General features: G+C 36.3%; 1 protein-coding gene across 1 annotated transcript in view; it reads right to left on the bottom strand.

The window, feature by feature from the left end:
• Nucleotides 1-15,355, bottom strand: part of PCNX1 (pecanex 1) — a 92,153-nt gene that overhangs the window by 15,365 nt on the left and 61,433 nt on the right. The window contains exons 18-29 of the mRNA XM_031065646.1: nucleotides 13,845-13,937; nucleotides 12,214-12,364; nucleotides 10,482-10,623; nucleotides 8,959-9,136; nucleotides 8,463-8,571; nucleotides 7,735-7,864; nucleotides 6,630-6,688; nucleotides 5,654-5,869; nucleotides 5,010-5,263; nucleotides 3,826-4,056; nucleotides 2,403-2,503; nucleotides 1,056-1,206 (exon numbers count right to left, since the gene is read on the bottom strand). Coding sequence (XP_030921506.1) covers nucleotides 1,056-1,206; nucleotides 2,403-2,503; nucleotides 3,826-4,056; nucleotides 5,010-5,263; nucleotides 5,654-5,869; nucleotides 6,630-6,688; nucleotides 7,735-7,864; nucleotides 8,463-8,571; nucleotides 8,959-9,136; nucleotides 10,482-10,623; nucleotides 12,214-12,364; nucleotides 13,845-13,937 — 1,815 coding nt within the window. The remainder of the gene's footprint in view (nucleotides 1-1,055; nucleotides 1,207-2,402; nucleotides 2,504-3,825; nucleotides 4,057-5,009; nucleotides 5,264-5,653; nucleotides 5,870-6,629; nucleotides 6,689-7,734; nucleotides 7,865-8,462; nucleotides 8,572-8,958; nucleotides 9,137-10,481; nucleotides 10,624-12,213; nucleotides 12,365-13,844; nucleotides 13,938-15,355) is intronic.

The following is a 15,355-nucleotide window of genomic DNA, read 5'->3' as shown; positions in this document are numbered from 1 at the left end:
AATAGCTAAATTTCCACACTGACTGAAGCCTGGGTATGTTGATGCACTGCAAGTGAATTAAATAATCTTTCACAGATTAACAGAATAATTTATTTTTTCACTGTTATTTTGACCTGCTTTTCTCTCTCTTCATTCTTTGACTTCAATCAAACCCATTTTGCACAGCAACCCTCTGAGAACACTTAGAGAGTTGTTGAAGTGGTACTACTGCTAGTTTCAACAATCATTTGGTAATTATTCTGCTTTGCTGTATGTACTCCTATTACACACGTTCTCCTAGATTCAGAAAGCTGGTGTTACATGAATAAGTTAATTCAATCACTGCTAGTTTTTGGAGATTCCAGATGGCAATGAAGGCAAAAAAAGAAACCTTTATCATTAATTTTTAAACTGCAACTAAGATTTGTTTACTTATTATGATTTTCAAGCAATCTATTCTTCCTGAGTACCAACACTTCTCTCCCCCTTACAGAGTGCTTATCACTAAATATATGTTCTCTTGTACTTGCTGAGTTAATACATGCACTGGACAGAATTTGAGAATCTTCACCCACACTTCACTACAAAGACAAACTCTAATTTCAGCTTATGGAAAAGCAACCTTCTCATTCTCACCTGAAACCTGTGATTACAACACTTCAAACTTAAAAGAACAAGAAAAACAACTCCCACTGGAGGAGAGGACTATGCAGCTTTGAACGCATAACCTTTTAAACCAATTACCTATGTGTAGGGAAGGAAGAGGGGAAAATATCAGAGAACCTGTTCATAAGGGAAATCTCTAGATAGGTATGAAACAGGGCTTGACATGTTCTCTGATCTACAGTTAATGTAATTTTCAAGCTCTGAGCATTCCCTTTTCCTCTGTATCACCTTCCAAAAAAGCTGTAATAAATCAAAGGACAAGACATAATAGTCCCTCGTTTTCAGTAGTCAATTTCTATCACAATCCTTTTATTCTCATCCTCTTTTTTCTTTCTCCCAGCCACTAATTTTTAAAAGAAAAAATGCACAAAAATAAAAAACTGGACACATCTTTCTGCGTAATCTCTCACTTGGTGTAGCTTCAGTGACATCCGTATTCCAGGTACCACTACTTTCCTCAGTAATTCCATGTCAGCAAAGATCCATTCATCTCTAATTGAAGATATACGGAAGTCACCCTTAAATAGGGCATGCAGGCCATACAAGAAGGATTCCAGGTTACTGTTGAGGGGGAAAAAATGAAAACAACCCAAATATTAACAGAAGTACATATCCACAGTTATCATCACTGAAAAGAAACTACTGAGCTGTACAGAAAGGCACACAATTCTTCTCTACCAAGGTAAGCCACAGAATAAGACAGGGAAAAGATGTGTGTGTAAAAAAATTTGGTACATTGGACGCCTACCTGCACTGAACAGGTAATGAACAAACAATACATGCAACAGACTATTTACATGGACTAAAGCAAACAAATATCATGAAGAGTGCCTGATTTAATTCTGAAAATTTTAATGGCAAAACTTTCCAGGGTATATAACACAACAGGCCAATTAAAGAGGATATCCAAGTTCAGTTGTCCATGCTTTATTACAAAAGAAAAATGTTGTTCGCTTTTCATGCTTTGAAGAAACTGTTTTCAATTACTAAGCTAACTTAAGAGGGAAGAATCATATATGCTTTGATGAATCTTGCAAATCCATATATACACAACCTTCAGGAAGCAATTGGCTGGTACTTAGAGGAATTAATCAACAGCTGCCCTGAAACTGAAGTAGAACAGGTTTTATAGTCAGCATCCACCTGACCAATAGCTTCTACATCCAATTATGTTTCTTTTTAAGCCATCACCTTGTGATTTCCTGAACCTTATAGCTGTATTTTACATTTGCTTTCTAAAATTGAGGCTGTCAGTCTGCAAGAAAGTTGCCATATGACAACAGATTTGAGCTGAAGATTTGTACAAAACACAATTGCTTGCCACAGTTGCCTAAACTGTGGTATTTACCACAATGGTCTCATCTAACGTCTACCAAGACATATCAGTTTTTCATTTCAAGACACTTTCCTCTTTTCCCCCCAACTTCCATATAGGGCATCTAGTTGATACAGGAAATGGAGTATACTTTTAGATCTCAGACAGTTCTAAATTGGTTATAGCCAGTTTTTACCCATACCAGAAGTCCCATCTTGAATTAGTTCAATAAAACAATACGCTTAGCTGCAAGTCCTGCCAAATTTGCTCTTTTATAGTTACATTTCAGTGGTTGCTGTAATGAAGTTACATAGCACATTTGCCCAGTTTAAGGCAAGATGGAATTATGTATTTCTTCTATGAAAAGATACTAATCTAAAACCTAATCCAAGAACTCAGGGATTTTGAGGACAGGAAACTTACAGCAACAACATTTTATTACCTAGACATATGATGAGAAGCTGTTCCCAATGCTCTCCGCCCCAGAACACACAGTCCATAACACAGTGTCACTAGGGGTGAGTCTTTACTTGAATCCAGTGGCTTGTAATAACAAAAGAAAAAATAAGTTAGATGAATGGAAAAAAGAAATGGCCACTGAAAAGGAAGATTCTGCCAGAAGAAGTAAAAAAGACCCAAACATAGTAGTTCTCAAGTGTATGTATGTACCACAGCAGTCACTCTTAAAAAACAATTCTGATTTAAAGTCTGAGCAAAGAGTTTTACAAGTATTTAAGAAGACTTGTAAAGGTGAACACACATATATGATTATTTGAAATAAGAAATTGTAAGCTAAAGAGATGCATGCTACATTCCTCATGGTGTGTATCTTGTAGGCAAACTGCTGATTAGCTAAATTATAGGGTTTAGACAAAAATATTTTCTGTGAATACAGAGGATTATCACTGTTATGAGTATTTAAGCCTGATTTACCTGACAACTTCACCCAACAGACTACAGCTTTAGTCAAGGGGTTAGGCGAGACTTGCCCTCAGTTCAAGGCCGGTAGTATAGACACGGTATATAATGCCCTAGCAAATGGCATCATTCAATCAAAGTGATTAAACCTGATTTTCAATACATATACAAAATATTTCATATTCATTTCTTGGAGGGAAATAATTTTCTTTGGCTGTTGTTTGTCCTTTGACCACAGGACACCAAGTGTTACCCCCGTTAAAACAGGTTTTAAGTGATCTTTTACCTCCAAAGCAAAACTGAACCCTTAAGTCTTGGGTCCCTCATTAAACATGTAAATTCTAATTATATTCCTGTCCCTTTAATCTCAATCAATTTCTGCTTATGTCAAAGGCAAAGCTAATTTGACACAGTTATTTTGTAAACAGTAAAAAGTCAAGGCATTTTTCTACAAACATACTAACACTCCTACTTAAAAGGTGGAAGGATTGTGGAAAGAAGATTCAATGTAGGATGATTGTTTACACAAGCCAACAATTCCAGTGGTCCAAGGAAATGGTATTATGGGATCTCTGAGAAAGAAGAAGTCTAAGCTGGAAATAGGTATCTTGGGTTTTAGGGATTTTTGTTTTGGAGTTTTTTTTGTTTAAGTTGGGGTTGATTTGTGAGCACTGATATCTAAGTACGAAACATCAATTCTGCAGACATACCACTCTGCATGTAGATAAATGTCTAAGATTCAACTGGTTGATTTGAGCTGGCAAATAAAATTCATTAATGAACTGGTTAAACGGTACACTACTTACAGAATCTATTAAATTCACATCTCAGAACTGGAAGATCAAAATAATTTCAATCAAAATACTTTAATTATACATACTTTTAAAAATCAGCATGAAACCCATCTGTAAGTCAAACCAACAGGAAAAAAGTGACAACATCCTTACCTTTTCTCTTCGAGAACAGCAATATTCTATCCAGTTCAAATATATCATACAGAAGCTCTCTCGTGAGATCCCTGCCAGACGGTGGTCATAATCCTCATCAATATTGGGGTTAAATGTTGGGTCTACATCCACGTAATTGCGGTCTGTGCACAGCCGCAGGCCCTCCTGCATTGTCTCGTTAGCTAACCATTCCTCTAGCTTGGGGGAGGTTGTGACATAATAGATGATTCCCTGAAACAGTAGCAGTTAAAAATATGAGTCAATACTGCAATCTAAAAAAACCCCGTCCATCTTAATGTTTCAACTTATTTGAAATTTTTTGGAGAAAATGAACAGAAGTGATACATGGTAGCATTGATATTGCTCACAGGTACAACAGATTTGCATAGAAAACATAATACAGGTGGTGTATAGGAGTATTTTTCAAAGACTGTCAGGATTTTTGAAGCTGACGCTGAAGGAATAAGGAAAGGAAAAAAAGTATGGGATAGGATCCTCACTGTAAGTTTTGCAGAAAACAAATACATAGAAAATTTTATTTAGTTAACACAGAGGCTTAGATACAGAATTTCTAAAGAATTCTGAATTTTTTTAAAAAGCTAAAACACTAAACAATTTAAGACCCCTGTGCTAGGGAACAACTTGTGTGCATGTGTGAGTAAGTATCTTGGAAATACATTAACCTGAAAATTTTCATCTCTCAGAAAGAGTAGGTTATGAAAGATCTTTATTAGTGATTACCTAAAAGGATCTGAGGTTACAGTCATCTTAGAATTGGAAGAGAGGGCTTGTTTCTTTTTTTTAAGAACCAAAGATAGGTTTGGACAGCTTATGAAGACCAAAGCAGCTTGGCTTTCTCTAAAGAAACAAACTAACCAACTTTTCTTTTACAACAGAGCTATTTTATTTGGGTAACAGTTTTAAAGTTCCTATTCCAGCTTCACCTAGGAGGTGGCCTCTCTCTGATCTGGAATACAGGGTCATTGTCTTGCTCATGTGCCAGACTACTGAGTCACCATGAGTACAAGAAAGTGTCCTCCTTTGCAGGTGGTGTTCATACATCTGTAATTATCACCTCATCCCATGATCCTCACGAGACAGACATTATGGGTTCAAGACATTGAGCAGTTCCCAAATGTAGCCCAGCCAGCCCTCACCACGGGCTGCACTGAGCCAAACCACACCTTCACATAGTAGGTGGTGAGAATTTTCCGGAGATCAAAGACTTGGAGCATGGAAGCTGCGCTGTTGTCAGTGATGCTGTAACCCTCCAGAACATACTTTGTTACAAGCACTTCCCAAGCCAGCCAACGCTGCCCAAAGGCTGCATTAAAGGAGAGCATGTGAGGAAGGTGGCCTGGTTCACAGCAACAAAAACCTTCATCTTCCTCTACACCTTCAGTGATGGCCTCTACTTCTCGTTGCTGACAGTAAGTTCCTTAGGAGAAAACAGAGGAAAGAAGAAAGAGTTGAATGCTTTACATGATTGCTTTAATGTGAACTTGTGTTTGGAAGACTTGAAAATTCAACCTATTTCCAATTAAATTCTTTTAACACTAAGTGAACTATCCACCAACAAACACAAAGGATTTAGATAGCTTAATTTATCACTCTGGGATCCCATTTTAGTTAGGTTTCACTAACAAATAGCCATGTTGCATTAAAATGGAAAGAGGGACTTGGCGTCAAGTGACAGGAGCATCAAGAGGCCCTGCAGGCCATTTTCAAAGCAATTTATTAACGGGATAGAACTGAAAATAACTTCAGTTTCTAAAGCAGAAGCCTACTTTTTATAGTGCAGACAGCTAAGGACATCTAATACACTCACCTCTGAATTCAAGCCCCCTCAGCTGGAAGGTGACTAAGCCATTTCCTATCTCTATAAGGTGTACTAGTGCATTGAGGTAGTCAGAGGCTAGGATGAAGCAGTCCCCAGTACTGTAGTTTCCCCAGCGACCCAACAACAAGTCTCCACATAAGCTGTGCTGAAGGGAACGGGTTAAATGCTCATAGAAGATAGAATTCAGGTTGTTATCATCTGAACCTGCAGGAAGATTGGATTTAGGTTATCTGAAACTGCAGAAAAACAGCAAGCTTGATTTACTTCACATTGAATCCTATCTTATTCTTAACCACAATATGGTTTCAAGGTCATATTCTATCCCTCACTTTCCCCTTTTTAAGAGACAACTACTCCAAATGAATCCCAAGTGACATTTGTATTTTGAACCAAATTTTTTCTTAGTCACTCCTCCATTTCCCAAATTATTCCTTCAGTTCCATTCATGCATCTCCCATCAACCTATTCAAGATAATAAAGTGCAAAAGCAAATGGAGCACAGACATATCTCAGTGATGTCTGTTGTACTCATTACCATGACAATGAGACACCCTCAAACAATACTTGGTACTTTTAAAATTACTGAAGAATAAAAAGCAAAACAGTATAATGCCTGCTACAATTATAAATAAAAAGGTAAACACAAACCTAAGAGTGAAATCAAAAAACTTATGGGACAGCCTAAAGAATAAAGCAAGAGAGATGACAGAAGAAAAACTAACAGTAGACAGAGCGACAGCTGTTGGACATGGTTGGACAAGATCAGAGGGCAAAGTGATCATGAATCCTATAAAAATCCAATAAAAAGCCATTTACATTTGGAAAAAAAAGGAACTAGAAGAAAACTCACCTCTAAAAAAAAAAGAAACCCACCAACCCACTTCTCAAATGCCACTCCCCCCCAAAAAAAACCAACCCCCCAAAAACTCCAAACCAGCTATCAAAATCCATCTAGGAGAGCTACCCGGATTCCGATCCAGCTGCGAAGCCAGTCTAGTATTTGAATGATCCACACGTTTTGTGCTGAAAAGAATAAAATAAAACATACTTAATGCAAAATACATTACTGCAACAATGTCTAGGCAAAGAAACTAATAATATAGTGTTCAATATTCCAAATCAAATAGTTTCAAAAAGTTATTTTAAAATAATTTTAGATGCATATTTTCTGCTCTTCTCATATGCAAAAGTATTTTTGTGTATGATAGCATTATAATGCCTAATAAAGTTTGTCCACAGTAAACAGCAATAGAATAATCTTGCACTTTAGATAAAAGTGCATACATTTTCTTAGGTATCAAAGTTTTAGATGTGAGAATAAATTAAGACAATTAAATCAGCCCAGCTAACATTTCAGTAGACTTTAGTGAAAGATTAATTTTTAGACAGTTCTTTCATTATCTGAAATTACAACTATAATGATCTAATCTAAGATTTGGAACATTGCATTTAAACTGTTCTAATGTTAGAAGGGAAATACCAGAAATATCCGTTCAACTTGCCCTATTCTGTTTATATAATATTTTATTGGTCTGATTAAGTTGTCTATTGCTGATAGCGTAAGAGAAATAAAACAAAACGAAACATAATCTGACCTGAAGATTCTTTTACTACTGATCCCACCTTGAACAAAAAAAACCAATTACTTTGAAATATTTTTGTATTAAGTTCAGCCAGTTTTGCTGTGAGCAGAACAATAACACAGCTAAAATACACCTATGAACTGGTCCCCCAAAACTTTTTATACATAAACTCACTTTTTGATTAAAATTGCACTTCACAATACCATAAATTTAATGTTTAAAATATCAGGATGGCATACCACTATGTAGACATTACTTAAGCAGCTGAAGCAAATGATCCTAGTGTAAAAAACAGCTGCTACAGTATTTCAGAAACAAGTTAAGTGAAAACTTTCAGTGCTTTACACTAGTTTTCTCTGGGGAAAAACAATAACAGAAATTCACAAGTTAAAAAAAAAAAAACAACCAAAAATGCCCCAAACCAACATTTAAGACATACCTAGTCCATTAAAAACAAATTATTTAAAACTTTATTGTTTCACTTACTTGTAGTCTCTTTCCCAGAATTTGACAGGCCTGGCATATGAAGTGATGAATATTGCACTTCCCAGAAAAGGATTCAGTGGAGTAGAGAAGAAAGCTGACACAACTGCTTGGACAAACAACATGGCAGAATCTGTAGGATAAGAGAATTAAGGAAAGCAAGGCAACAACTACTTTTTTTTTTTAGCTTCTGTGATTGTGTTCAATACAGACAGCAACACTAATGAAGAGCAAAACAAGATCTCTATGAATTTCTATGCAGCAAAGACGTTTGCAGCATTTCCAGCACTAAGGGGATCCTTTTTGTTTTTAAAAACAGAAACAGATGGAAATCTGGCACTAGACATGACAGTCATTCCCAAAAATTCAGTTGAAAATACTAACTCAACATGCCATTCAAACCAGCTTACAGAAGTTTAAAATGCAAAACTCAAGGACTAAAACCATAATGACTCCTGTAAAAGCGAATGACTATCAAAAGGAAGTAATGTGATTTTCAGAATTACTTCTGGCCCATGTGTTTTTTTACATCAGGATGCTATTCCTACCATTACCATATAATTCACAGCATTGTAACAAGGCAGAAAGTGTGCACAGCTTCTTTGTAAATACTCACTAGACAAACCTGCTCTTTCATCAGTTTTACCCCATAACACAGAATCCATTACAATGCAGTACTCAGAATTATAAATAGACAACTTCAGAAGAAGGTTTGCATTTTCAAAGGATACGTGGCACAGCAAAGGGCTGGGCAAAAGCGTGGAAGGCAGACCCCCATGTGATCTGCCAGGGAGCAATGTAGGTATATACAAATCTCAATTTATAAAAGAGTTCCCAAAGCTACAGGGGGGAAAAAAGAAGAGAAAAACAATTCAGTATTTTCACTAACAATCAACATGCCTTGCATCCTGAGGAATTTACTGGTCATCCTAGAGTTCTTACTGATCTACCAGAAGCTTTGAGACTTTGAAAAAGGATGTCGTTATAAAAGTAACATAAGATGCACTTCCTAGTTCTACATACAAACTCAGGCGATGTTTAGAAACTTACATATGGTTTCTCAAGCCAACAGAAATGCTTTGGGAAAAAGAAGTCTTAGCTGCCTTACAGCATATCTATTACAGTACAAAAGACTGAGAATCTGCAAGAATACCTATCAGATAGGACTATCCATCTGTTTTCCCCTTTGGATGAACTGAAACACCTCAAAACAGAGTGAAAAGTTACCTTGCTGAAGAGTATGGACATGAAGAAGAGATCTAGCAGCATGGTCTCAGTAAAACTTTTGTAATCAAAAGTAAAGAAGAGCACTGTGAAAATAACAGTGACATACTGGCACGTTGGGCTACTGAATGATGAACGCAGTAACTTCAAGCCAGCTATTGTGATCATTAAAGCACCCAACCTGTGTAAGGAAGTCACAAAAAACAGTTATTACCTGTTATCTGAAAGGGGTTTAAAGATCACTTAAGCTATGCTGTTATGTAATATCAATCTCTTCAAACTTTGATTTGGGTTTGCTTTTGGAATTGTGGGCAAAGGGCGTTAATAATTTGCTGGTTTTTTAAAGATAACATCTGATTTTATCTAAAAAAAAAGGTTACTATCTAAATCTTTTCATCAGTACTCTCAAGCCAATCAATGTTCAAGATTATTTCTAAGCATGCCACTAAAAAAGAAAAAATATTAGGAGATGAAATATCCTTGTGGTCTGAAGAAAAACCTGGTCTTTAATTTAGGTTATGAATACTAAAATGCTAGATTAATCATCAAGAGGATGTTAATGAACATTGGATTATCATTTCCTGCATGACTATACTGCTCTAATTTCTACAGAGGGAACAGCAATTTTTTCAGACATAGCAACTGACATATCAAAGGGTTATTAAAAAAAGAAGTTAAAGAACATAATGGCAATGTTCCTCCCAAAGGTCCCATAGTGACTATGATAATGAGCTCAAAGCAAGAACTTACTAGATGCAAGGATTAAAATTAAGAAAGCCAAAAAAGACACACACCACCCCACAAAATGAATCTAACAACTTGCCTCCCAAAATATTTTCTGATTAGTTTCACTATTTATACTCTTTTATTTCTAAGAATAGAATTTCAAATCCAAAAAAGACACCTGGTTACTGTTTCTTGGAGGCAAAAAATGCAGGGCTTATTATTGAGCTATCATTTGCTAAGACAGTCAGATACACTGCTCAAGGGATTATAACTAAGATTCAATTTAAGAAGCAGTGTGCAATTCCATCTGGATATGGATTATACTTAGGGGCTAGGAAGCCTGGGGAATTCCTTGATGAGTGAAGAAAGGTGCAGAGGGGCAGCACATTGGCACACCAACTCAGAGAGCAAGTCTGAAATTTACACTTGATAAACTACCAGAACGTATCAACACTATCTTGAACTTGCCATCTGGATAATCATATTATAGACTCTGTAGCTCAACAAGCAAACTTATCACAGTACTAGGTAATTCCACAACCTGCCATCTTCACAGTATATGCTAGGAGTTGAATGATTTATCTTTGCAGGAGTGTCCTGTTTAACAGTGTAATACTCCAATCAGTTTAAGTCAGCTTTATACAGGCTTTCAAATAAAGAAAAGCTTTATTTATTCCTTGCCTTACTCTTAAGACAATACCATTACGGTGTTCTGTCTTCCCATTGATGCCAGAAGTCACTATTTAATTTCCCACCACAGCAGACATACTCAAGATTACTTAATAGCCTTTTCTACTTACTCAGTATCCAGTTTCTTTGGACTAGCAATATTCTTAGCGCTGCTACTAAGCTCATTGAGGACTATCAGTGGATAGATAACATTCTTCTCTACAAAAAGGAGCCAAATGTGAAGTTTCTCAAACCACATAACATGCGCAGCATCTGTCAAGATATATTAAAAAGAAAAAATCAGATGGCACTGTCAAATCAAAAACACCTGGTTATAAAATAAAGACTCTTCATTTAATCAACTTGGAATAACTGTTTTCTTACAATGGACCTTGGTAGTTTATTTAAGCAAAATAAAGAGAAGTTCCTGTCAGCAGCTGCAGTAGAATTTTTGCACGGTTCACACAACAACAGAACAGTTGGCAAGCTACTTGCTTACTGTACACAGAAGGAAACAAACTGGGTTCCACCTCTTCAATAATTTCAACATTGCTATTGATGAAGCTGTTTGAAATTATGCCTTTTATCTCACACAAAAGGATGTTTTTCAACCCTATTCCATTTGAAGGATTCCTGATTTACAGCTCTACAGAAGAGCCTATGTAACCTGCCAACACAAATGTCTGTCACTTGAGCAACTACTTTTAAACTTCTACAAGAATTGTAAGGTGTGTTTCAAATGACTGCAAATTAAGATAAAAAAATTGTTCTACAATATAGGCTAGAAGATTTAATGTCAGAAGTTGTGGTAAACATTGATGCCTACATAAAGGGCAACAACTGTAGCTTTTCTAGTTTTAGAGATTAAAGACTTAATGCATTTAGTTGCACTTTTCACTTCTTCCAGATAAAAGTCTGACATCATACTACAATTACTATTCATATTTATCCATCTTTACATGCAATCACTGGGAAAAAAAATCCCACAAGTTAGACATCAATGAAAAGACCACACTGAATGGCTGCTACAAAGGTAGAAAGTTTGTGAATCAATTCTGATAATTCTCTGCTCCTTTCAGGAGCAGAATGCTCTCTTGTTTTGACAATTATTTGAAAAGAAAAACCAAAATAGTTTCAGTTTTGTCCAAGGCAGTTTAGACAGGAGTTTCTTAAGTCTGCTGTTAACAATAAAAACATTCCAATAGTGAAATCCCCACAATCAACCACAACATTTATCCATTCTGGAAAACTAATAAGCAGTGTAACCTCATCTTTTTTGCATCTCTGGGGAAAAATTCCATGAGAACACAGGCTTTAGCCTAATGCTAACATGTTAAGCTGCAAGCACATATCTATGCAGATCAAGTTGTAAGACTGGTCCCTTGGTGTCTTCATCTATCAGTTGACCACTCACTATTTTCTGTTGTTAAACATGTTAACAATACTATTAAAAACCAAATAAGTGCCAGGATGAAGTCTCCACCAGCACCCACCTCAGCTAATCCTCTAAAACATCTGAAAACTTAATATGTTGAGGAAATACATAGTGAAACACACTCAATCTTTATGAAAAATTATTGAGGCAATCACAAGAACAAACTTCGCCACTCACGATTTTGAAGACTATGTTTTAATGGAACTGCTCTGAGATAATGTTAACACTCATATTACCATCATCAGTTAAGAGATAGATAAAATGTCATGGAATCAAAGCATGAGGAACTGAGAAACAAATACATTTATAGACCAAATGTAATGAAATTCCAGTGGTGAGAATAGTAAAGAGATGAAGTAAATCAATAGGTAACACAAGTTGGTCAGCAGCTACAGCAAGTTGAAGGAAGTGTTACAGACAATACTTACTCCGGACTTCAAACTGATGGTATTCCTTGGTTTTCAGCAGCGGGTGAGAAAAGCAATGCCAAGGAAGCTGCTTTCGGAGTTGAGGCAGAACATAATGGGTCACAAAGCCCACCGTACCCACCAATGCATAGAGAACATAACTTAAAATAGGCTAAAAAAAAAATTGAAGAAATTAAGATCTGTCTTTTATGAAAAACATTGCTAGTGTATTTTCCAGCATGAGCAGATGCTCCTGCAATACTAATGCATCTCTTCATGAGAAACTATACTACCAACTTTAAGATAAAACAAGAAACCCTGTGAGAAAAAAAACCTTCATATCTAACAATTTTTCACTAAGCTGAAATGTACTTTCAAGTAAAAATAGTACACCAATCTTTTTTCACAGTCCATTGCTTCTGACCCATATGCATTTTATAAAGGTATTATTCTCTAAAGGCTGAACCCAATTTACATTTCCATCTGCTAGATAAAAGGAGGTACAAGCAAATCATTAGTTTCACATTCACTTGAGAAGGTAAGAAGCCCCCCACAAGACCAATCCCTTCCACAGAAGTCACAAAATACTGTAAAATTAACAAGGGATGATGGTTGGATTTCACAACAATGCTTTCTACACATTAAAAATTTCTCTAAATTTCTACATAAGTCTAGATAATTGCAAAACTAGGATTGCATTATCTTGTCATAAGCTCTTTGTGAATTCTGTGAAGCCCAAGCCTATTGAAATATACAACTGGTGAAGAGCATACAGCCCAGTCTCTCAAACACGGGGGAAAGCAACATTCAGGTGGAGTGCTGAAATCCAGCCATGCAATAATAGAAGGGATATTTTCCTCAGAAAGCACAAGTACATGTGCTTAAGTAATGCACTTCACCATGAAGACGTGAAATTACCTAAATGCATATGCTTTTAAAAATTAGTTTCTTACTTTCGGCAGCATGTACTCTAAAATACATGCCAGAAATTTTCATTTGCCTTACATAAGGCTATTCATCAGCTAGGCAATAATAGGAATACCAAAATAAGAAACTCAGTAACTGCAGCTCTTGAGGGAAACGCTTTACTTAAACTGAAGCACAGGATCTAGTCCCATGCCATTATCATCAAGAGCCACAGATAAACATTAAAAGTATCCAAGCACTAGCTACAATGACAAGTCAAAAACTTTAAACTCAAATGATCTTTAAAGTCCTATAAATAATCATTCCAATAAAGGCATACTGCCCTACACTACAGTCTACAAAGAGCCATGCCAGCATGGAACTGCTGAGTCAAGGTTCAGCCTCTCAGACTTTGAGCACAAAACATTTTAAACACTGTTTTAAAGTTTCATTTTTCCTTATTTCAAAACAATTCTGACACTATTTGAGATTGATGACTCATAAGAGGGTGTTTTGTATCAGAGGCTATAATAAAAATCTAAAACATAGGAAGAAACTAGGAAAGGGCTAAGGAAGATGATCTTTTGAGCACATAAAAGTGAAGACCTTCAGTCAGTCACGTACTTATTATGCTATATGTTTAAATACCAGCTAAAATTACACAGAAGACTCAGTGAACGACCAGAATACACTTTATATCACACCACATACAGAAGGCAAATTGAAGACACGAGGTAACATCTTACCTGTAAAACTGTAAATACTGTACTGACATGAATTGCAAAATAGAGGACACCAATCACTATACACACTATCAGGTCAGACTGCAATCGTTCACTCTGTGGAGTCAAAATAAAATAATTTTAGAAAATACCAGCTTTGACTGACCTGTTAGAATCATTAAAGTTAGAAACTATCCTCAAGATAGAGTGCAACATTTCAATACCTTCTTAATACACAAATGCAGTAACACTGAAACTGATTAAAGATTTTTAAAATTATGCTAGTGTTAACTACTTCCACTGAAGTTATGTGAAATTTCACAAGACAAATCTTACAGCTAAGAGCATCAGTTCAGCTAAATGAAAGACTCATGGTGGGGCAGGACAAATCAATATATCAAATATTTTCTCTAATCCTGGACTGTGAGGTGGTGCAAGGGTCCCCTGATGAAAGCACTGGAAGGGACAATCAAATTTCCTCTTTATGATCTAAGAAGTGCTTAGACTACAGGGCAGTTAAGAGCCCTGGAAGAGTGCTGCTGAGGCCAAGTTACCAAACAACCGGGCTCTTTAACCCTTTTCTGCCTTCTTTGTAGAAGGGTACAGGATAGCTTTGGAATGACCCCGAGGAACGAGTCTGAATTTTCCATTACTCCCAAACAATGAAAACAAGCCATTGCTAACGGGCAAGTCCCGCCTCAAGACCAGTAATGCCAGCCGCAGCCACAAGGGGGCAATGCGTACTTAGGGCCCCAAGTGTAGCTTGTTCCCACTCTGTAAAAACAGCATCAATATTTACAGCCAAGAAAATCATTAAAGGATTATCTACTCCAAAATTGGACAAATAATTACACACAGCAATTATTGCTGCAAAGCCTTAACTTCTCGGGCTACAACTTGCTTTTTTTAAAATCAGTTGTCCTGATTTTAAAAACCACAGTAAGAAAGACTATCAAAATCCTCAGCTCCTCTGCCTCCTTGGAGACTAACACCACAGTTCGAGAGCTAAAGAGGAGCTTGCAGCTCCTATGGTAACTCCTTCCTGCCAAAAGTTAAAAGAATTGCAGTTTCTCTGCTCTAAATATTTATTTGCAGTTTCCACACACTGCACCTCATCATGCTTCTAACTGCTGTATTATGAAAAACCCAGCTATAGAGCTCAGCCTAAAGCTCAGCCCTACACAAAGCTAAATGCATACTCAACTTTCTTTGGTACAAGTTAAACATAGTAAGCTTCTTAAGTCTCTTACTTATTGCTACATTGTGTCAAAAAGAATAATGTTTAAATATTACTACTTCCATAAATATTTAGAGTGCATTTGCACTAAAAATTCAAAGCAGTTTTTAAAGTAAATGGAAAGGTTACATCTGCTTCCAAAGAAAGTAAACAACAAAACAACTTAGACCACCCAAACAAACCACAAAAAGCCCCAAAATACTTTCAATTTTTAATTTCTACTTCTGGAGCAGCAAGCACAAAGCTCTTCCTCACAATTATTAGAAACACTGAGTTAATATAGTTTTGCCACCATTAA

Source organism: Geospiza fortis, unplaced genomic scaffold (assembly GCF_000277835.1).
Source record: "Geospiza fortis unplaced genomic scaffold, GeoFor_1.0 scaffold54, whole genome shotgun sequence".
NCBI lineage: Eukaryota > Metazoa > Chordata > Aves > Passeriformes > Thraupidae > Geospiza > Geospiza fortis.
The sequence above is the reverse complement of the archived record's forward strand: the minus strand, read 5'-3'. Positions and strand labels throughout refer to the sequence as shown.